General features: G+C 40.0%; 1 protein-coding gene across 50 annotated transcripts in view; it reads right to left on the reverse strand.

Moving 5' to 3' along the window:
- Nucleotides 1-4,112: 4,112 nt before the first annotated feature.
- Nucleotides 4,113-23,059, reverse strand: part of MUC2 (mucin 2, oligomeric mucus/gel-forming) — a 72,075-nt gene continuing 53,128 nt past the window's right edge. For 42 of the 50 annotated variants that reach the window (XM_052692729.1, XM_052692728.1, XM_052692706.1 and 39 more), the window contains 21 exons: nt 22,247-22,486; nt 21,330-21,569; nt 20,124-20,753; nt 17,754-18,205; nt 16,567-16,741; nt 15,763-16,010; nt 14,682-14,865; nt 14,345-14,549; nt 13,544-13,722; nt 11,381-11,450; nt 10,964-11,064; nt 10,759-10,790; nt 10,430-10,607; nt 9,688-9,792; nt 9,076-9,116; nt 8,313-8,435; nt 7,793-7,891; nt 7,064-7,192; nt 6,420-6,459; nt 6,002-6,131; nt 4,113-4,609 (listed from right to left, as the gene is read on the reverse strand). In XM_052692729.1, coding sequence (XP_052548689.1) covers nt 4,357-4,609; nt 6,002-6,131; nt 6,420-6,459; nt 7,064-7,192; nt 7,793-7,891; nt 8,313-8,435; nt 9,076-9,116; nt 9,688-9,792; nt 10,430-10,607; nt 10,759-10,790; nt 10,964-11,064; nt 11,381-11,450; nt 13,544-13,722; nt 14,345-14,549; nt 14,682-14,865; nt 15,763-16,010; nt 16,567-16,741; nt 17,754-18,205; nt 20,124-20,753; nt 21,330-21,569; nt 22,247-22,486 — 3,854 coding nt within the window. In that variant the 3' untranslated portion in view covers nt 4,113-4,356. The remainder of the gene's footprint in view (nt 4,610-6,001; nt 6,132-6,419; nt 6,460-7,063; nt 7,193-7,792; nt 7,892-8,312; nt 8,436-9,075; nt 9,117-9,687; nt 9,793-10,429; nt 10,608-10,758; nt 10,791-10,963; nt 11,065-11,380; nt 11,451-13,543; nt 13,723-14,344; nt 14,550-14,681; nt 14,866-15,762; nt 16,011-16,566; nt 16,742-17,753; nt 18,206-20,123; nt 20,754-21,329; nt 21,570-22,246; nt 22,487-23,059) is intronic. The other 8 variants (XM_052692700.1, XM_052692678.1, XM_052692710.1 and 5 more) reach the window with 5 other exon arrangements.

The raw sequence follows: 23,059 nt of genomic DNA on the forward strand, positions 1-23,059 counted from the left end.
GGGGCTGCTTAATTAGAACTTGTTTTCCATTAAAATACCTCCCACTCTCCAAAACTGCTGCCAGAAGATGAAATATAAGAAACTGTTCAACAGTATTTCAGCTTTTTGCGGCACCTAAAGTTCGCTACAGTTTTCTTTCCTATGACTTTAGAGTTTGTCAATCTATCTCTGCCTTCTCTTTTCACAGTATCTGAGTTTGCTTTGCTACACAAGCTCAAACAGTGTATAACAAGCACCGTAACTACATGATTATTTACTCAGGGCTTTGCCTTTGCAGAAGTCCTTTGATTGGGGTTTATGTGCAGAGTTTCATGTGCTTAGTTCGATGAAGTTTGGTTTAGCGAAGTACAGTTCAACAGTAAACATATGGAAAATTCTACCTTGCCGTTCCTCTCCCATAGCATAAAAGGATGATCTCCTAAAATTAAATTACATCATTAAACAAGATAGCAATTAGATCAGAAATCTCTTCCTTGTGTTCCTTTGCGAGGGGTTGTTCTTCTTTTGCATGGGGTTTTTTTCTTCCACTTCTGAATCCTATCCACCTCACCTGAGATAGTAGCAGTGATTTTTGACATGCTGCTATCATTTGCCTTTCTGGCCTTGGAGCTCTGGAAACAGTTGTCCAGCAATGATTCACGACAGAACTGTGTTCACTTTAAGAGAAAATATTCTGAGAAGTTCTCCCCCTATTAATGGTAGATTCATATGAACAGCAGTGAGTTTCCAGAGCAGCTCCAGATAATTGGGAAGAGGCTGTCCAAGACTGAAACCACCTCAGAAAAAACACCGTATGAGAATAAAAACCATGTACTTCCAGACGTGGTGCATACCACAATCACCTTGCTTGCAAGGAAGCATGTAACCTATTGGTGAAAGAAGACTTGGGGTGCATCTCAGGGAATACTTGTGTGCAACCTCAGCTTATTAGAGTAGCCAAGCATTTCAGAGCTGGTCCCCAGCTGCAGTGCTCTTTATTCATTGACAATGGTACCTTCTCTGAGCTACAGTCAACCCACTTCAGCATACTGCACTGGTCTCCTTTGCTGGGCTGTAAGACTGCTGCTGCCAGAAAGGATTTGCCTGAGCTTTAGATCACCTTAGAGGAGCCTGTATCTGAGGCAGGGATTCAAAACCACAACCTCTAGAGAGCAAGGCAACGATCTGGGGTATTTCAGCCTGCCACTATCTGTTCTTCCTTTCCTTAGACTGTATGTGGCAGGGGGGGTTGAACTTGATGATCCTTGAAGTCCTTTCCAACCCAGGCCATTCTATGATTCTATGACTGATTCTGTGATTAGGGAAGGCAACAATAGAGTTATGCTTTTTCTGTTTTGTTCACCAGAATGGCCATGCAGGCTCAAGCGCTGTAACGAAGGCTTTGGGTACAAATTCAAACCCCATGCTTAAAGGCATTTTGTTTGTCTCTGGCTTAGGGATGGTATGCCAAAATGAGGCCAAACCAAGCAGCTCTTGTAGAGCAAGAGCTAAGGCTCTGCTTTTGGTGCCTTCAAAGCTGATGTAGCTAGAAATTCCACTTGCATACCAAGAATACTTCCTCCTTTTTCAAGGCAAAACTGCAAAGCAACTGGAGATTAATAGAAGTAAGAAACAAACCTAATGGAACCTCTTTTACAGCAACTGAAGTGGAAAACTAGACAGAAAGTATAAGAGGAGAAGAATACGAGTCTCAGGTATGGAGACACGCCAGTGTTTTAGCCAATCTGTCAGCCAGATGAACTCTTCTGGAGCTTTTGCTGCTGTTCCTTTTTGCTAGACACTGGAGATTTCCTGGAGAACTGAGAAATTCTTGGAGGCCAGCTCATGCTCTTCCAGTACCAATGCTTTGGTGAAGTCAGTTCCCTTTTATGTCTTGCTTGGGATCAGAAGATTCCACTACCTCCTCTTTAGCCACTAAAGGGGCTATTAAAGCTTTGTGAAAGATCTCTTCAGTTAGTCTCCTGCATTTTCCAAATTAGTCTGAGATTGTATCCTGCAGATGCAACAGTTCTTGCTTAAGAAGTTAAATACTTTGTGGGTCAGGAAGGGAAAGTCTCCATTTGCTTTCAAGGGGATTGTGGGAAGGACCAAAACCTCTGCTCACTCTTTGAATGTATGCAAAATTAATGCTTCATTCCTTCCTCTCCCTTAAAAAGACTATTTGTGGATTTCTCTGCTAGAAAAGGTTTTAACTGTTCAAGATTTGATTTTGTCATCCAGTTCAACACAGGTGTGAATTGAACCACAAAGTTCCAAGGTGATGAAGAGTGCAGAAAGGAGGTTTGACATGTACAGTTTAACCTGGAACTGCAAAGCACTTGTAAGTAAGAATTCTCTGACAATGCCTCCTTTTGGGAACCTACTTATACAGAGCAAAACCAAAGGGGCTGCTGTATTCCTAAGCACTGTGAAGAACACCATGTTTGCATATGTATCAATTCCTGCCAGAAGAATTTATTTTAATGCTTACTAAAAGCATACAAATCCTGTGGGGAAATAACAGCATCTGCTATTTTCAGAAGTAAAACTCTACCTGGTAAAATACAAACTCCCTGTTGTAGGCAGCAGGCTTTTTATTGCCTCTAGAGCCATTTTACATTCTTAGCCTTACACTGCCCTGTAGTGGCAAAGCTAAAATCTGCAGGAATACTGTTTACACAGGATGTTTTAACTTCTGCAATTAGAACTAGTTTGCCCATTACTACGAGGGACAGAAAGAAAACCCTGCAGTGGCATCAAAATGACACAGTTTATCTTTTTCATAGGAAATAAGACAAATCTGTTCATGTCATGAATCTGTTTGTCTCCAAAAACTTTTGGCTGACTCCAACCAAATTTAGCTGCAAAAATGAAGATCTCAAAGATGGCCAGACATCATCAGATTTTTTTTTAAATGGTCTTAAAAACAACTAATGGAAGAGAATGCATGTATTTTCAGCACAGAGGCTGCTAGAAAACAAAGAAACAAACAGAGAAAGTGAACTGATAAATGCCCCAGAACAAAAGTCTCAGCCATATCTCACGATGAACCAACAGCCAGAAATCATCAGAATCCCATGCTGAAGTAGAAATCAGGCTTCATTAGTCTTGGAGCTTGCTACTTAAAGTGAACTTCATTCTTAGATCTGCTATCTCTTACCCCCCAGCTCTCTAAAAATAGTATTCTGAAGATGAAAAATGTCTGGTGTTTTACTTTCTGTACATCTCTACTGGTTTCTGTCTTTCAAGCTGTAACGCATTTGGCAGGGCTCATAGCAGCATAGAATGGACTCAAAAGTTCTAGTACTTCAGGTAGCAAAAATGCATGTATTCAAGTTGATGGCACAGGAAGAGTTACTTTTAGCTCTCAGAAAGTTAAGACAACTATGTTTATCAACAGAGGCAAAAATAACACAAAATAAAATGTTTGCACACAGCAAGCATGTGTTACTCTAATTGTACTTCAGCTGTTTTCTGTCTTCTGGCTCTCAGCTAATGCCCTTCAGCTATCTTTGCAATGAGATCAGATAAAGAGGCACTTCAGAATGCAATTCAGTTAATCTCCTTTGGATATCTCCTTTGGTATGAGATGAATGAATGTTGAAAATGGCTGTGCCACTCCATCTCCTGTAGGGAAAGCCTAGATATGGGCATCTTTTTTGTGAAAGTTGAAATCTGAAGATCTCCTGCTATAGCACTAATTATTCATCTCTCAAAGTTCAAACAATGTGAACGGAGTTCATATTCTCAAAGCCAAAGGACTGCTATCTTTTGAAAACTGTGGTGAACTGAGACTGTTCTAACAATGCTAAAATGAGACCTGGTGCCAGACTTGATTGAAAGTTTCTCAGAGTCTCTTGAATAATTTTATGATGCATTATTCTTTTTCAGATTCAGCAGGCATAATCAACTTTTGGCCCCAGACAGTATCCTCCAGGGAAGATCTTCTAATAGTTCAGTTTTTAGTGAAATGCAAAATTGATACTGCAAAAGTTTGAGAAATAGATCAACAAACTTCCTCTGACTTGAAGAAAAACAAAAAAAAAACAAAAAAAAAAAAACAAAAAAATACCTTTCCTCCTCTTTTAAAACTCAAGCTCATCTAGGTGGTATATGAATAAGCACAAAACCCATGGTTTTTTAAATGTGCTTTTTAATCATTCAGAGAAAATAAGTTGATTATAAAATGATCCAGAGGGGTATGCAACTTGGAAGAAAGTTCAGTGTAATTTTGTACACAAATAAATAGAGCATTGTTAAAAATAACTAGAGAACATACAGGATACAGTAGGGGGAAAAGCTAAGTTCAAAAACTGTCAAGGAAGATCAGAGTGGTGCATAGTTCCTTTACTTGAGTGCTGTTAGCTTTTTTCTGCTTCATTTTGATGTTAAGCTGATGGCTCTTCTCCTGTGACTTCGACTGCTCTCATCATTTTCTTCTGTGCTTTGAGACTCACTAGATTCTGAGACAACGCACTGAGTGTCCTGACAGCCACATTTTTCGACATACACATATTTATGTGTAATTGACTTCCCAGAGGGACATTGCAGTTCCACTTCCTTCATGCTAGTTTCTACTTCCTTGCAGCAGGAACAACTGTGCTCCATAGAACTGGCCTCAACAGAGTACCTGTTAAGATGGAGAAAGGGAACATCATTTTGTGCTAGACCAGAATACAAAGGAGAGAGTGCAGAATTCCTGCAAGAAGTTTTGTTCTGTATGCAAAAGAGCCATATCTGGGGCTGATGAATTGTGCTGAACCACAGGGCAGTGGTTATAACTGTTATAACAATATGCATTTAAAATTCTGTGCATTTGGATGGGATTTTCTTGTAAAAAAAAAAAATTGTCTAGATCCTACTGAAGAAATGCAATGAGTTCTGGGAGTTCAGTTTCCTCATATTCTTCTCATCATCCCAGCACGATAGATTTTAAACACGCTGGATCAAACAACTAAGGGCAGATGCAGCCCTGAGCTGAGAAAGAAAACTGCTGAGCCTTGTGGCTACAATGCCACCTATAAAGACATCATATCAATCGGCTGCAAGAGGTACAGTTGTATCAGATGAATCCAAGTGTGTATTCCAAAACAAGCAGTGTTAACAAGAAGAGGAACCAGTAGCTCCTTCTGTTGCTGTCTCACAGTAGGGTCTTTTTTTGCAGCATTTTGTCCATCACCAATGCTGACATGCAGAATTTGTTCATATCAGACTTCACCATGAACTCTGTCAAGAGCCATCTTTTTCTTATGCTTGCATGCAGAGGCAGCTCCAACAGGACTCTAAGACTGTGAGGTATTTGAAAATGCTAATAAAACCATCTGGCTAACTGGAGTTCAATCTCAGAGTAAAACCAGTTTTCTTTCATGTAAGGTACCCAGTGGTACATGCAGCAACAGGCAGCAAGTGACAGTTTATTTGGGAATCTAGAATTATATTATTCTGATGTGTTTTAATAGCTTGATATCGTGTGTCACACTAGCCACTTTCTTGCAGATTTTTAGGGAGTAACATATAATGAAATTACCAATGCAACTCCTAAGGCATTTGTTTTCTCAATTCTTTACTGTATAAAAATTGTGCATGTTTGAAAAGATACATGCCTATTTCATTTTCTATGTTAATCTATATGTTTATATGCTAACTCTTGAAAGGCAGCTTTTCAGCTTATGAATATCAAGACTGGCTACTCTCTGATCTCATTCACATTACGGGAAACAATCCATATTCTCTTGCAGTGACTTCTGTCCAAGACAGTCTGACACAAATGAAAGACGAGTCACCTCTTAACATAAATGGAACTTGCCATAGCTGTCCTAATCCCAATGCAATCCAGTACCCTTTTCTGCTTTGTGTTGTGAATCAACTGCTGAGTCAGAGATTTCATGATTTTGTGCCCTTGAGTTTGGGAGTTGATAGTTTTCGTCTTCTGCTACTCTGTAGTCCATCAATTTTTTGTTCCTTTTACATAAACAATGTCAGTTGCAGAATTCAAATCTCATTGTCCAATCAGTTTACTTACAGTGAAAAAGTTTCACATGTTCCTTCACATTCAGTCAGGACAACTCTCTCCAGAGAACGGCAGTTCTTATAGACAATAAAGTCTTCTCTCTCACGGACAAAGCATGGTGTGGGGCTATCCAGAGGTTCACCTAAAGGAAAAGATCAGAAAATGCTTTCAGTGAAATAGCTCCATTTTTTCCCTGAAGTTCAGTACACTTGGCTTTGCTAGTGCACTGGAAGAATTGTCTTGAGAAGTCTTTCTGCTTCAGTTTAAACCCTCCCATACAGTTTGGGCACTGAATGCTTGGAGTAACAAACATAAACACAGGTGCATCTATGTAAATACAAACATATCAGCCTCTGCATAATAAAATGGGCTGATTTAAGAAGAAAATCCGTTTTCTGTACTGTTAATTCAGGTACACCGACATACTTACAGGTTTTGCAACAACCATTAGGTAAGAGTGTAATAGTTCCCTAAAAACAAAAAAAGACAGGAAAAATAGTATTATTTTATTTTCCTGTATTAAAGACGTTTTTAGTTCAATAAAAGAGGAGAGCTATTTTTCAATGGCTAGAAATTACTAGCTAAAACTCTAGCACTCATGAGAATAAACGAATGAAATGGTCTATAACAGACTTGAAATCTATCAATTTTTACTGAGGACCGTAGAAATACAGGTGAAGTTTTGAAGGAAGTCTACAATAACCATCAAACCATTCAAAAAAAGTCACAGAATATTTTCTCAGAGACTTCTATACTTGTATGGTACATGGTGTTACTGCCTACTGACTGGACAGCTTGTATTTCTGTGACATTCAAAAAACGTGGTTCTTTTTTAGACACGACCAGTTTTTTTTGGCTACTAAGAGAGTTGACAGAAGAATCTTAAACTCTCAGTCACATATCTTATTTAATACACTCTGTAGGTCTGCACACAGATGAAGCAGAAATCTGTGCCATTGGACAGAGAAACTTTGGAGAATGATCATCAGAATCAATGAGACATTGTTTAATTAGGTGAATGAACTCAACTGAAGCAATTTATGCATTGAGGGTACGTTTTCCATATGTACTTACAGGTTTGCAGCTCTCCTCACTGAATGCAGGACACATAATTTCAGATGTGGAAGGGATAAGCTGGTTCTGGAGATTTGTACAACTGTAAACGGTGCAGTTGTTGTAAGGATCATTTGTAAACTCTCCAGGCTGCAAGTGAAATACAAAATGTAACAGGAAAAGGTGAAGGGAGCTCAGAATGAAATGGTTCTCTGCTCTGAAAATGACTTTCTTACTGTTTCTCAGTTAGGTTAACAGCAACTTTGAATACAGAATTTTGTGTACATTTCAGTATGCCACAAGTGGAGAGAATCTTCAGTTTTACATGAAAAAAACAGCACTTGCAGCACTTAAAGTACATTAACAATACTGGCAAAGTCATTCATGCCTATGAATTTTGCTTAGGGAAACCTAAATAGGGACAATAAGATTGTTTCATATACAGGCTTTTCTAACATTCTTCAGTATACAGAAACTAAATAATAGAGAAAATTTCAAGCTTCTAATCACCAATAAATAAATAAATAAGCAAACAATACAAAAACCTTTCCATGATATTACTGTCTTGTCATTCCTCAAAAAGCCTTTCAGAAAATTTGATTTCATTAATCCTTCAGGCCAAGATATTGTAGATTGTCTTTGCATTAGGTATGTTGTTGATATTTCAGATGTGAAGTTACATAAAGCCTTATCTTTGAAAAAAGAACATTCACAAATTTGGTAGAGAAGTAACATGTAGAGCATACTTACATTCAATATGAGACTGGAACCATGTGATGTATGTATAATACACTTTGTCTGCACACATTTTCCACAACATTCACCTTCTACTTGTTTCAGTTCGTATCCCTACATAGTAAAATTAGATTGAAATAACAGCAGTGATAGATGTACTGTGGAAAAATAATTGAAAACATACCAACCCATGAATTGCTTATGCCTTGAAGCATACTCTAGAATGGTTACAATGGTTAAAAGGCTACAGATGGAATAAACTAAAGACTTTGGTAAGTATGCCTAAAAACTAAGTATCATTCCATTAAGTGCACTGCTTCAGACATTTCTTAGCTAATCCTCCCAGGGTGAACTGTTGGTTATACTATCAAGCTACACAAAATAGATAGCTCAACAACAGTTAGTGTCCATGCTGTAGCTGGATTCTCACTTTCTGCCCCCCATACATAATAGATGCAACTCATTAATCACAATGTTTTTTATGGACATGGATATTATGTTTGTTAATTTTGTTAGTTTTACATTCATCACTTACTGGTTCACAGTATGTGTTGCATGGAATGTGTTCACAGGAGATGACATTCAGTTGAGTGCTGATGTTAACTTCATTAGTGCAGAAGCAATCGTGACACTTATCAACAAAGACTGAGGAATTAGGCTGTAAATTTAAAGAAACAAAGTTTCATATGTTAATGAGATATGGCATGTAATAGACATTTTTTATTTCCCAAAAAACCTCTAAACCAAACCATGGAATAGGAATTTATCATGAACATCACTGGAAATATATTTGTCTAGTTGTTTATGAAGACAGTATAAATAATATTGAATTAAACTTCATATGTGTTTATTGAACTCCTATATAGCAAAGATAAACTCAGATATTAAAAGCTAAGGAGTCATATAAACATATGTAAGAAAATAGTTACTAGACCATAAAGAAATTATTAGGGATCTATGTCTGCTCAGAGTAATCTTTCTTTACAAATAATTTCTGAAAGCATTAAAATTAAAATTGAAATGAAGTACTGACAGTAAGCATGGATTGACTTTCTAAAATGCATAAACACTTCACTCTAAAGCCAAATCTAGCTCTGATACTGACATTTAAAAACAACTCTCTATTCACAGCAACCTTTTCAAAAAATATTTAAACACTGTTGAGCTGAAAAATCCCTGAAGAAAATTGAAAATTTCTAAAATATTGCTGGATAAACTTCCTTATAGCACTTCTGTTAAAGTATGCTGAATGGTCTTTTAAGCATTCTCAGAAGGCTATTGAAATAGTCTTAACTTACCAAGAACTCAGCATTCTGATGTACACAAACGTTCTTGGGAACTGTTAACAAGAAAGGAGACAGGCAGTTACATCAGAGAAAAAAAGTCCTTACTCCACTCTAGTCACACTCATTTCTTCCACAGTGAATTGCAATGCTCTTGTTCAAATACATTGGTTATTCCACATTTCTGGTAGCAGATGTGGTGTACGTAAAGTAAAAGAACAAATACTTAATGAGCAACAAGGGAGGAACCTTTAACCCAATTCACATAGTCCAGTTCCTAGCCAATAATGTCCATGTAACAGTTACAAGAAGTTCCTTGTATCAATTATCAACAATCTATCTTCTCCTAGATGCATTAACAAGGACATTTTGCTAGGTTAAGCTGAGACCACAATCTCAGTTAATTCTATAGCAGTTTCTACAGGCACCTACAAGCAGGAAAAACTTCAGTTGAACTCTAATTACATAGTTGTAATACCACAATATTACTAAAAAAAAGTTAATAGTAACCAATTCATGGAATCTGACTGCTTTCATTAGGGTACTGCATGCCGTCTCATTAAATCTAATACTAAATTACATAATATATAATGCTAATCATTTAAAACACATTTCCAAAGGACTTACCACACTGGTACACAGGACAGCACTCATCACTGGGAATATAAGAATGAACTTCAAATCCCTGCGTACACTTGAGGGGTTCAGTTGTGCACAAACTTGTGTTGCATTCTGAAAAAAAAAAAAAAAAAAAAAAAAAAAAAAAAAAAAAAAAAGGAATAACCCAGAAATTACATTAAATCACAGGTAAGAAAAGGTATCTCTCAGAATCCCCATTTAAGCAATATTTCCTTGCTAATAAATATTCCAGACCCTCTCCAAAGAAACAAATTACACATGGAAGATGCATTTTTCCTAGTGAATCCAGGCATCCGGCACTGGATGGGGAACTACACTCTTTTTTTTTTTTCCCTAGTACATAATTACCAAGTGTAAGAAAAGTACCACAACTCTTTGCTAAGAAATCTCTCTCTCCAAGAGTGTAGGCAATTGTTGCAAAATGAAAACCATACAGCCACAGCGAATTCTGCGACCCGACTGAATTTTACTTGAAAAAAAATCTGATTCTAAATTCAAGAACTGTAGATGCAGTTATGTTGAATCCCAGAACAGAAAATTCCATGTTGTGTCACAGCATTATTAAATTCACTATTTATTTATTTTTTTAATTTTATTTAACATTGGACAAAAAGATTTAAGAAAACATATTTCTTGGCTCCCTACTTCATGTCTTCAACGCTTACCTAAGCTCTTTTCCTTTCTGTTCCTAAAGAATAGAGAAAGACTAGAAACAAAAGCATTAACTCACTGCAAGTGACAATGGGGCAGCAGGAATCTTCAGAGTTGACTTCAGTGACTTCATAGAAGCCTTTCCCAGAACAATTCCTGATATTTTGTTCAGGACATGTGTGAGGTTCACATACAATGCCATTTCCACCTTCCAGGCAAACACAGTCCTGGCAGTCTACTATAAACTTTTCTCCAAACTGTCATTAAAGAAAATAAAGTGAATGATTGCATAGAGAACAACAATGAAAACAGCAATGAAAAGCTGGGGAACCACAAAACTGCTCCAGACTACTTTCTTCTCCCCATACCCAACCTCGCCTTGAAATACAAAAGCAAATGGCAGCATACCTCTCTTGGTATCAGATCCAATCCAACACAGCCTGTGAGAACATCAAAATAAATTTGATTACTACTCAAATAGCAGTAGACATCTTCACTATATGTTGTATGAATACAGTGTATGAATACCACATACAGTCAGATCTATGTTGAATGCATCAGAACAAAATAAAGAGGAAACAAATAAGTACCCAACTGAAGTAGTAAAACTCACCACAGGTGTGTACACAGACATCCACACCAGAGTCATACAGCATTGTACCATTAGGACAGAAACAGCCTTCCACTTGTTTAACTGAAGTTTCATTATGTGTACTGTGTGAGACAAAATGTTCAGAGGAAAACCTTTACTATCACAGGCATACAGAGGAAGGTTAAGCTGAATAACTATTAACTGAAAATACAGGTGCAAATAATTTGTACTTCTGAGATTTAGAAGTTGCCATTGTTTGCATTTGGTTTAGTTGAACAACATAAAAAGTACAGGCATCTGCATTTAGGATCAAGAGAATAGTGGTAACAAATGAAATAGTCAGTGACAGGAGGTTGGTTGATTTCTCTCAGCAACATATGCTTCAAATATGGCTGAACACTTGTATGAGATGTAACTAACAGTGGAGGAATTCTTTACCTTGATTTGCAGGTTGTCTCTTGAATAGGACCACATGCTCTATATTCCTTATGTTTGGAACATTCATAAGCTGGAATGGGAGAATAAAAAAGAGGAAGAGCTCAATAAGAATATCATACAAAGTTCTCATGACCTTATGGCAAGGAATTAAACATTAAGTACTCATTTTCCTATGAACGCTTGACAACCTTAAGAAGCAAAGAGGTTAAATAGATATCAGACTCAAGCAATTTTACCACACAGCACCACTGTTTACATTCAAGGAGATAAAGCCAGGAAACTACATCTTGATTACAATTTTGTCATAATTGAGATCTCTTTTGTATAAGTTCTTAAAGGGACATGTATTCCTACCCTGCCATTCTCTTTTGATTACACTAAATAAATGAGTCATCTGCCAGTATCTGCAAAATACACAGTTGACTGTGTGAAAAAAAAAGAGACATATCTACTAATACAGATCTTTCAGACACAGTAAATGGATGTGTATTTTTGCAGGCTCATTTATTACTTCTATTGTTAAAAATACACCTGAAAATAACTTGAAGAAATTATTTATTGGTGTGATTTATTCATGTCTTAATTGCTCAGAAAGAAATATAACCTATCATTAAGGCATTATTATAGAATGGTTTGGGTTGGAGGGACTCATTAAGATTATGTAGTCGAATTCCCTGACATGGGCAGGTACATTTTTCACTAGATCACATTGTCCTGTTAAACACAGCTTTGAACACTTTCAATGATAGTGCAACCACAACTTTTCTGGGTAGCCTGATCCACTATCTCACCATACTAATCATTAAACATTTCTTCCCTCTTTACACTCTATACACTCTATACAGTCTATACACTGTATACAATCTACAGCTACCCTCTTTCAGTTTAAAATTACTGCGCCTTTTATTCTTGCCAATTATTGTGTTACTACAGGCCTTGGTAGAAACTCTTTCCCCATCTTTCTTATTCACTGTCTTTATTTATTGAAAGGCTGCAATAAGGTCTCCCCACTGCCTTCTTCTTCTGGCTGAACAACCCCAGTTCTCTCAGACTCTCTACACAAAAGAGATGCTCCAACCCTCTGATCATTTTTGCAACTTTCCTCGGATGCACTCTACCACACCCATATCTTTCACATACAAGCACTCCAGGACTGGACACAGTACTGCAGGCGCAGAATTCCATCACCTAGTCTGCAGTGATATTGGCAATTTTGTTCTGACCCAGGTACAGCACATTGCACTTGGCCTCAGTAGATTTCATGGGCCCACATCAGGTTAGGGTCTATCTGGATGGCATATCAACTGCATCACTCCCTTTGTATTACCTGCAAACTTACTGAGGGTGCACTCAATCCCACTATCGATGCCATCGATTAGCATTGGTCCTTTTCCTAACTACCATGACTTTTCAAATCTGATGGAGTGTGGGTTAGCAGCTCCATCAGCGAGTTCCCTTTGGGATACTCTTTGTCAGGTCTCATGGACTTGTGTATGTTCCAGTTCATCAGACGGTCTCACATCTGCTCTTCTATTACAATGGGAAGGACTTTGATATCCCAGTCCCTGCTTGTCTGGACTTGAGATACGTGGCAAGGATGATTACCAGAGAAAAGTGAGGCTTTTCTGACTAGCAATACCTGTAGAAGCCCATCTTATCATTTTTCACATTCCTTGCTAAATTCAGCTCTAATTATCAGTTAGCTTTCCTGATTCCATCCAGACACTGTCCCTGTATTCTTCCCAGGACACATGACATCAGTTTCACTGCCTATGCATTTCCTATTTGCATAACAGTTCAATAAGAAGACATACATCCCAAAAGATGCCACTCGTTGTTGGAAAGCCTTGGTTGCTGGAGCTCCATAGTGGCTGGTTCTATGCAGATCCCTGTGAACTGATAGCTGGGGCAGCCAGCACTCCCATACTCTCACTTGGCCCTCTCCTTAGACCTGCTGTGTGCCAGCCAGCCCCTCCACACACACACAGCCCAAGGAGGGCAGTGACTTGGAAAGCTCCTCAGATGCCCTCCAGGCACCCTGCAAGCATCAGCAGCTACTGTTGCTGCTAGCACCAGATTCCTGTGGTTTAAACTGAAATAGCTGAAATAAAAGTTCAATACAAGATTCCCTTAACAGTTCAAGATAAATGGCCAAATACTTACAGCAAACACCGTTGGTATGACTTCTCCAGTCAATGCAGACATTTTGATCTGCACAGACAGCTGCATAGATCTGCAGACTTGAGCATTCCAGGTCTAAGTCGGGAAGCATACAGCTATCAAAAACACAAGCTGCGTAGTACTTATCAGGCTTAACAACTGCATGGCACTTCTCAAACACACTAAAAATAGAAAAGTACATCATTATTAGTTACTGAATTATACATGATTTCTCCAATGTGCTAAGCATGTTATATTGTGGTAAAAGTGACACTTCAGGAGATGTGAACCAGGATTATTATTGACAGATTTCCACTAAGAGCATCTGACTAGACTGCAACCTTCCAACGTATTTTACAATATTCTCCTCTCATCCACAATACACCTATGCACCAATATTTTCACTCCAGGAGCTACATGAATATTATGAAGTACAGTCATTAGCTAGTTTTCACTTTTTAATTCTGACACTAGGTTCAAAAAACTAAGATTTTTTTTCAGTTGGTCTCTTTGCTGCTCAGAGAACATGGACAAAGACCACTCCACCAGAGCGGAAGGCAGCACAAAAGAATGTAAGAGCATCAAGTAAGGCTAATGTAGCAGCCAGAGGATTGTGAGTAAAATCTGTCAGCAAAGGATGACATCTTAAAATGACAAAAGAAACAGAAGAAAGCCGAGAAACCCACAGAGCTGCAAAAGATAGGAGAGTAGTTAGAAACATTTTTATTGAGAAATGAACCCCAAAACTGTCATCACACTTGAAAATCAAATGCTTATATAAACACCAGAGGAATGCATGCCTACCTTCCCCAAAGAAGCTCACAGAGGGAAGATTCTTTGCAAGGCTGCCCCGTTGTTGTGCTAGGTGCTTTTGTAGGAATTAGGCCTGGAGAGCACTGTGGTTTGGATGGATCAACAACTTGCCAATAATCTGCCATGGTTTCACAGTTTTCTGCAATATTTCCATTTGGCAACCTGCAATCATCTGCTGTGTTGTTACTGCAAGTGCCTAAAATGGATAAGAGAAAAAAGAATTCACTCACAGATTCATTATCAAATGCCATTCATCTTTATGGCAGGGCTGTGATTTACCTGTTTGTAGTTTTCTGAAAGTACAAAAAAACATAAGAATAAGCCTTACCACACTGTCCTTGAGTGTTGTTTCCAAACAGGCTGTAGGGCATTCTGATAGAAAATGACAAGCCATTGAAGGTCACATTCATTTTAAGCTCAGGAATTTCCACTACACTATTTATGCCTGACTCATAGATCATCAAGCCAAATTTCTTATAAGGCAAAGCCACAGCCTGTTTATTTACAGTCACCTAGTAAATAAAAGAAAACAAAAAAGAGACATACATTTCATTTGACTTTAGAAAACAATCAACTGTTCATTACTTTGCATTGGAGATAAATTTGTAAACACTTTTAGTTTATAAGAAATGTCCCTGTTTTTCCTTATATGATACTGGAAAGCCAAACTTGCCTTCTCCAAGCCGGAAAGTCCTATCAGTCATTAATAAATTAGAATATACTTAGGAGTTTAAACACTCTACAGATTTCTTGGGATGACTAGGGCATTAAGTACTGCCTAATGCATCCAGGATACTTACAACCGTCTTTTGTGATGCATTTATATCAAACTAATTCATAATACTCCTATACAGTAATGTTCAATGAAAACTGGACAAGTCAAGTCTAAAAACAAACACTTCTCTCTCAATTTTGAATCCCCAAAATTGGGAATGATATTTATCAGTTAAACACATAAGAGTCTCTTTTCTGAAAAATTTAAGAATACCAATCAAAGCTAGTAATAATTGTTTTTTAAAATGGGTAAGCCCAGTTCTTTAATTCCAATGTCTAGTTTACATTGTATCCTCCCAATCAAAATCTAATCTTTTCCCTTCTTACACAAATATCAATTGTAAATTAATTTATTTTATAACCTTAACTCTTAGCCATTCATCCGTATTTACGCACTTGTGAGAGAGAACACACTGCAAAGATTTGTAATAAAAAAGGAAAGGAGTTGTTGAAACTCTTCCCAGCATTCAGATTCAGAAAAGCATTCCTTCAATGCAGTACTATAATCCAAAACGTTTTAAAATCTGAAACACACGTTCAATTTCTAATTTTCTCCTAATGCTGTGAATATAATTACGAGGTTGATGACTTATTAATATTTCTGTCAAGAAATGAAAGGTAACTTCCTCCAATACCTCTACTTCCAGGGTATTTGGTTTCACTGTTTCAATGCGCACTTCCTGAGTCTCATGTCTCACAATGATTGCTCGTGGACAGGAAACTACATCTTGTGCGTCACAATGGTAGTTATCGATGTAGACACCAAAGTTGTCAACTGTTTTTTCAATCTCTTCCACAAGAACATATGTGCAATTCCCTTGATAGCTGTAGTACAATCCATCAAAAGTCAAATAATGTGGGTCTCCCCAGCCAGTGCAGTAACCTGCAAAAACATACAGCCAGGTTAGCAACTTATGGAAACATCCAGAATCCAATCAGACTACAAATAAAACCTGTAGGTGTGAGATTCACCTACTCTAACTTGAAGAATTTAAATATTTAAAGTATATCTGTCAATGCACGAGCACTTTTCTAGAACTTACCCAAAACAGAAAAGAATCCAGGAACTTGCAAGGCACTGTTTATCCAACTTATTTCTAAATGACAACAAAGAATAGGACTAATCGTGCCCTAGAAGTACCATTACAGATTGCCGAAACAACTATATGCAGATTTGCAGTCTATAGATGTCTGCATCTGGACATTTAAAACCTCTTAGGAGAACAATTGGTTCTACTGGCAAAACTGTTATATTGAAATGACGGAAATCAAAGTAAAGTCCCCCACTTAGCCAAAAAGAACCAATGAAGCACTCTAAACAGACCAGATGTGTCTTAGAGCACATCTTGCACAATATTTGTCCTCAATAAATAGTGCTGCTCTTTACAGTTGTACTGTTCCCATAGGAAATAAAATATTACACAGAATATTATACTTACAATCACACTCCCAATGCCAACAGCACTGATCATCATCAATGACTTGCACAGGAGCGAGCCCATTGGAACAGGTGGGTTTAGGAGGTGGCTCACAGATTACTGGAACAATCACAACAGTATTGTTTTCTACACATATAGCCTTGGTGCAGTTACACAGCCACCACGACTCGCCTGGCTGTATTTGGAAAGAAGTTAAAAAAAAAAAAAAAAAAAAAAAAAAAGCCTTATGAAGCAGTCAGTTTGAATCAGACTACTAACATTTATGCCTGAATATCTTCTACAAAGTTTTAAAATGCCATGTGTTTATTGGCAATTTTCTTCCCACCAGAAGTCTGAAACTGGGAAAGAAGAACAACATTCAGCACCATTAAGGCCTGAAAGCTAGATTTATTCAAAGTTGCTGAGTGAAAGGCATAATTATAACCGCTAAGCCAGTAAACAAAAAGGGGAATTGCTTTTTTCAAGTTTAATTTGTTTAAAAGTTAGATATCTAATTTCACCACCTAGACAGGGAAAGAGAGGATATGATCAACTCTGTTCACAGACGTCTACGGAAGCTACAGTGAAAACAAGCTACTTGGAGTGTAATGTATTACATCACTATATGCATGCGTTGTGAATGTAGGCATTTTTTTCCATCTTGCTTGAGTTTCTCAGCCATTCAATAATTTTTATCCCTGCATAATTAGAACTTTCCAAAAACCTTAGAATTGGAGTGAAAAAATCATTGAATATGGTGTTCTGTTCCAAAGTTAGCTCTTTAAATCAGTCTACAACCAAGACAGACTTAGTTCAGCCCTTAATTTTCTTGGGCTGTACTATGAATACAACAAACTTCTGATCACACACTAGACCTATTCAAAAGTAGAAAAAAGCGAAGAGAATTTACTGCCTTTTAGCCCTTGGTTACCTCCTCAGAAAACTTTTTGATGAGAAAGAGAAGGATTGAGCTGCAATCTAACACCTTGAAGAAAGATTTTTTTAAAACTATTATTGAAGAACTAATGTCAGCATAAACACTATAAAATAAGAATTCACTAGAAGTCAGGCTGATACCCAACAGAACGGGGACAAACAAAATGGACTGATAGTTAATTTCTATCCAGATTAATACATGCACTCTGAACATTCACCTAGACTCCTACCAAAGCACAATGATAAAAATAAACATAATTAAATTCACTAACCGCATAAGATTCATCAGGTGAAATCGTACAATTAGAGCTGGCACTGGTAGTTGAACTTAAAGTACTGAGTGTAGTAACTGTACTGTATGTAGAGCTTCCTGAAACGCTGACTGTACTTGATATAGGAGTTGTCCCAGAAGTAGTTGCTGAACCAGAAGAAACAATTTCTGAGGTGGTAATGGAGGTTGCAGTGACAGTACTAGAAGAACTAGAGGTTGTTCCTGAAGTGGTGGTAAAGGGCTTCGTAGGAGTTGTTCCAGATGTTGTGACTGTTGATGGAACTGTTGAAACTGAAGGTGGTGACATACTGCCAGATGGAGTCAACAATGGAGAGGATGCTGCTGTAGTTTGTGTACTAATGGGTGTAGAAACTGAAGCTGTTGAAGAGCTCTCAGACACTGTGGTCGTACCTTCGCTGCTAAAAGAACTCGTAGTGCTGTACGAAGAAGTTCCTGAGAAAACAGACAGTTGAACAGTTAGTACCCACCCTGATGTCATACAAAGAGCACAAAGTAAGGGAGCCATCTCACCCTGAAAGGAAACAGGAGACAGCATGTCTAGACAACAAAATTCAGGTAGCTTGGACAGAAATGTTAAGAATTTTGGAGGTGGAGTACATTAGAGTGAAAGAAGAGGGATCACAGTTCACACTGCATGAAATCACAGAGCCTGTATCCAACAGAAATGCCTGTGATCCAAGCTACTGGCCTGACTGGCACTGAGAAGATCAAAGAGCAAACTCTGCTCTATAAATCTCTCAGGTCTCCAAAACCACCCTCTCATTCCTTTCATAGTCATTAAAATTAAATGCCTAATTGCATAACTGCTTTGAAGGTGATCAAGCCATAGGCCGTAAGGAAGGACCTTTAAAACTGTTGTCAACAAGCATAATATTAAAATTTCTTCATGACAGACGGAGACCATAATCAGGAACATCTTGAATGCTCTCGTACAACATGAAGTGAAGGTACACATGGCAGATAAAAAATTCAATACCTGCACATAAGAGTACAGGAATAAAGCTGTAAAAAAAGGACAGAAGACCTAAAAATCCAAGGTCTAGCAGAACTTGAAATAAAAGTGTAACAAGAACAAGAACACTTCCTCTATGCAAGAGGCCTACAAATCAAGATATTCTCTAGAGCTAAAGGATGAGACCTCACAGTACGAATGGTAATACTCCACATATTATCACTACGTACATCAGTGAATCAGCTGACTCTAACTGACAAAAAAATTCCACCACATCTGGATAAATGAACAATAATCATTCTCCTGTTAACAAACGCACGCTCCTACCCCTAAAACACCAAGTTTGTAAACACCACCTGAAGATCCAGTCTTTATAAGCAGTACAAAAAGATAGCCTTAACAGACCTCGAATCACAAAGAAAGAATAAAATCAAGTGCTAACAGATGGAAACACTGTTAACAACAAAATGCAACACCTGAAGGAAAGACCAAAACATTACCAGCAGTAGTTCCAATGAAGAAGTAAAGGAGATTCTTCCTTACCTTTTGCTGTCACGCTCTATTCCATGGAAAGACCACCGTTCCCAATGCAGGAAACTATCAGGCCCGTTTTCCCTCCACAACTAATTTCCTGCCCGCGCATCTGGGGCTCCAGTACAACTACTGAAACTCTTCTCCATACCCCTCTCCCGTCTTGAAAGCCATTCTACAGCGTTTTTCCTAGCCATGCCATTTAACTCCAACTGCTTTTCTACCTTCCTGGGCAGCCCACGCTTCAGGCCAAAGGGCTGCCTCCTTCAATCTGTTCTCAACAAGCATTTTAGAAACACCCCAAGGTACAGAAACGTCTGCCTTCCAATCAAACGCTTATGCTCCATCAGCAGGACGTGAACATACACATGACTGACAGAGAATCACTGCAGGAACTAAAAAGAATTGAACACAAACGCAGAGGAAGAAAGGGCAGAAGGTCGGAATGTCTGTGACCTGCAAGCACCAGAAACCAGAGTGCCCAAAACAAAAGCCCACAGCCCGTACACGAGATGCCTCCTAAGGGAATGCTCTCTCTAGATTGAGGACAAGATATGACAGCAGCAAAAGGAAGACTTCCAGTCCGACCCCTGCCGGCCTAAGACAACCCGCTGCCCCTAGCTGAGAAAACCTTTTCCTAGGACACGCGGTGTCAGGGAACAAGGCACCTTCTGCCCAGGACAAATGCTCTCGCCGTGCCTCCAAACAGCAAGATTCAGGACTACCTGTGGGCTTCTGCTCCACTGAGGAACGTTCAGCAACTACTCCCGGCCCTCAGCCCATACACAAAGCCTAAGTTCAGGCGCTCACAGGCCTTCACCTCTCCCTCTACAAGGCAACACGTGACAGGCATGGCCAGACAATTACCTTCCGTTGTCGTGGGTGGAGGTGTTAGGGAGGTGGTGGGTGTTGGCCTGGGTGTGGATGTGCTGACTGAAGTCGGGCCGGATGTGGGCGAGCTGGTAATAGGAGTGGTGCTCACGGTGCTGCTGGCGGTGCTGCTGGAGAGCGTCGTGCCAGAGGTGGTAGTGGGGGCAGACGTGGTTGGTGTGGGCGGGGCAGTTGTGCTTGACACACTCGGAGTGTAAATTGTGCTTGTTGTCGGTGAGAGGGACACCGTTGTGCTGGTTTCTCCTCTGGTTGTAGTCGTGATAGCTGTTGTGCACTCTGGTCTTAATGGTGGTGTACAGCAGACTTTGATCTGATAATTCAGGCAGACTGGCATTGGTATCACACCCCCTGCGGTCTGATCGTCATTTTTACAGATGAGTCCTGTGTTAACATCACACTCCACTTTCTGCCCTAAGTCTTCTATAGGAGTGTCTGGAAATTTCTCAGCTCTGCAGGAAATGTTCTCAGCCTTCGTACAGTCCCATGAAGGGATCTTATTCTGAATTGTTTCGAAGGTCTCATCATCACCATTCCCTGGGCCATACTGTGGGTAACTCACATCGATCCAGTCGGTCCAGATGCAGTCCTCCGGAACGGTGCAGTCTACTGCGGTTGGACATCAGTAAAAGTAAACAATTAGGAACGACACAATCACTTGGAGGAGGTGATAACAGATGGGAGGATCACGCACGTGTTGATGGCAATAAGTGCCACGCTTCCATCTGAGGACTAGCCCATGAAACCCACAACGGGAAAAAATGCTTCTCCCAGCAGAAAAATGGCATGCCAGTGCCCAAAAAGCACCGAAGGCAAGCAGCAGAAGAAAGGGAAGAAGGTCAGAAAAGCCACCGCCCAAAAGGACCTGAAACAAAAGTGTCACAACAATAAGCTCCATGCCAAATTGAAACCGGGTTCGCACACAGAAGGACCTCACCAGCTGAAGGAAAGCAACTCAAAGCAGCAAAAGAAGGACATCCTGTCTGGTCAAAGTTCTTGTAGCAGGCTACAGGATTACACAAGTTCTAAAGAGCTGTGCAGAGAAAAGGAACAAGGGACTTTCTGTCCAAGACAAAACACTCTTCTCACAGTAAAAAAGAAAGCGTGAGAACTAGCGTTAATTCAACTAAGGTGCAGCAGAGAAAGTCGACGAGAAAAAACATAACGCAATGACCAGACAATTACCTTCCGTTGTCGTGGGTGGAGGTGTTAGGGAGGTGGTGGGTGTTGGCCTGGGTGTGGATGTGCTGACTGAAGTCGGGCCGGATGTGGGCGAGCTGGTAATAGGAGTGGTGCTCACGGTGCTGCTGGCGGTGCTGCTGGAGAGCGTCGTGCCAGAGGTGGTAGTGGGGGCAGACGTGGTTGGTGTGGGCGGGGCAGTTGTGCTTGACACAACTGTACTCGTGGTGCTCTGGGAAGTGGGACCTGGGATAACACAGGGATTCATCATTGCAGAAAAACATTTCCTCCTAATTCCTCCTTAACTCCCTGTTTCTCTACTGACTTCATCAAAATCCACCACCTGAAACCCACCAAGCTCAGAGAATTGGAAAGCAGAACATCTTACTAGCGGTATTACTTTCGTTCAGCAATTACACACCAAGGTTTCGTACAACCTCCATGGGAGACACATGGAAACACTATACCTAAGACCAATACTGCATCAAAACACCGTGTGCACAGTGAGGACCATGCTCAGGCTCCAAGAACTCCACAGCCCCTAAGCCAGCTGAATGCATTCCAATCATCCTTACGCTTCACTCCTCCGTCACTACTGCTGTCACATTCTAACCCATGGGGACACCACCGTTCCCAATGCAGCAAATCCGCTCCCACCACAACTACTTTCCTTCCAAGCAATATGGCCCTAGAACAGTAAGCAAACTCTACTCCGTACGCTCTCACGTCTTGAAAACCGTTCTACCGCATTTTTTCTTGCCATGCCATTTATCTACATCTGCAGGTCTTCCGGCCCAAGACAAACAAATTCTTCGCACGGTAAAATAGAAAGCATGAGAACTGGCGTGGGGCACACGTTAATTAAGCAAAGGTGCAGCTGGGAAAGCTACAAGAAAAAACGTAACGCGATGACCAGACATTACCTTGCGTTGTCGTGGGTGGAGGTGTTAGGGAGGTGGTGGGTGTTGGCCTGGGTGTGGATGTGCTGACTGAAGTCGGGCCGGATGTGGACGAGCTGGTAATAGGAGTGGTGCTCACGGTGCTGCTGGCGGTGCTGCTGGAGAGCGTCGTGCCAGAGGTGGTAGTGGGGGCAGACGTGGTTGGTGTGGGCGGGGCACTGCTACTCGACACGCTTGTACTTGTGGTGCTCTGGGAAGTGGGACCTGGGAAAACACAGGGTTTCATCATTGCAAGCAGGCAAATTGCATTTCCTCTTTCATTCCTCATTTCTCTACTGACTTCATCAAGCTCCACCACCACAAGCCCGAGAAGGTGAGACTGTAGGGAAGGACGCAGTCTCATTAGTAGTATTTGTGTCATTCAGGAATTATGCACCAAGGTTTCCGAAAACCTGCTTCGGAGACACATGCAAACACTACGTCTACCACCAATGCAGCATCTCACCACCGCGTGCACAGTGAAGCTTGTAGCTCAGGCGACAAGAACTCCGCAGCCCTTCAGCCAGCTGAATGCATTCCGATCATCCTTAGGCTTCATTCTTCCTTACCTTTTGCTGTCACGCTCTATTCCATGGAAAGACCACCGTTCCCAATGCAGGAAACTATCAGGCCCGTTTTCCCTCCACAACTAATTTCCTGCCCGCGCATCTGGGGCTCCAGTACAACTACTGAAACTCTTCTCCATACCCCTCTCCCGTCTTGTAAGCCATTCTACAGCGTTTTTCCTAGCCATGCCATTTAACTCCAACTGCTTTTCTACCTTCCTGGGCAGCCCAC

The sequence above is a fragment of the Tympanuchus pallidicinctus genome, unplaced genomic scaffold, assembly GCF_026119805.1.
Source record: "Tympanuchus pallidicinctus isolate F22 unplaced genomic scaffold, pur_lepc_1.0 scaffold3, whole genome shotgun sequence".
NCBI classification, from domain to species: Eukaryota; Metazoa; Chordata; class Aves; order Galliformes; family Phasianidae; genus Tympanuchus; species Tympanuchus pallidicinctus.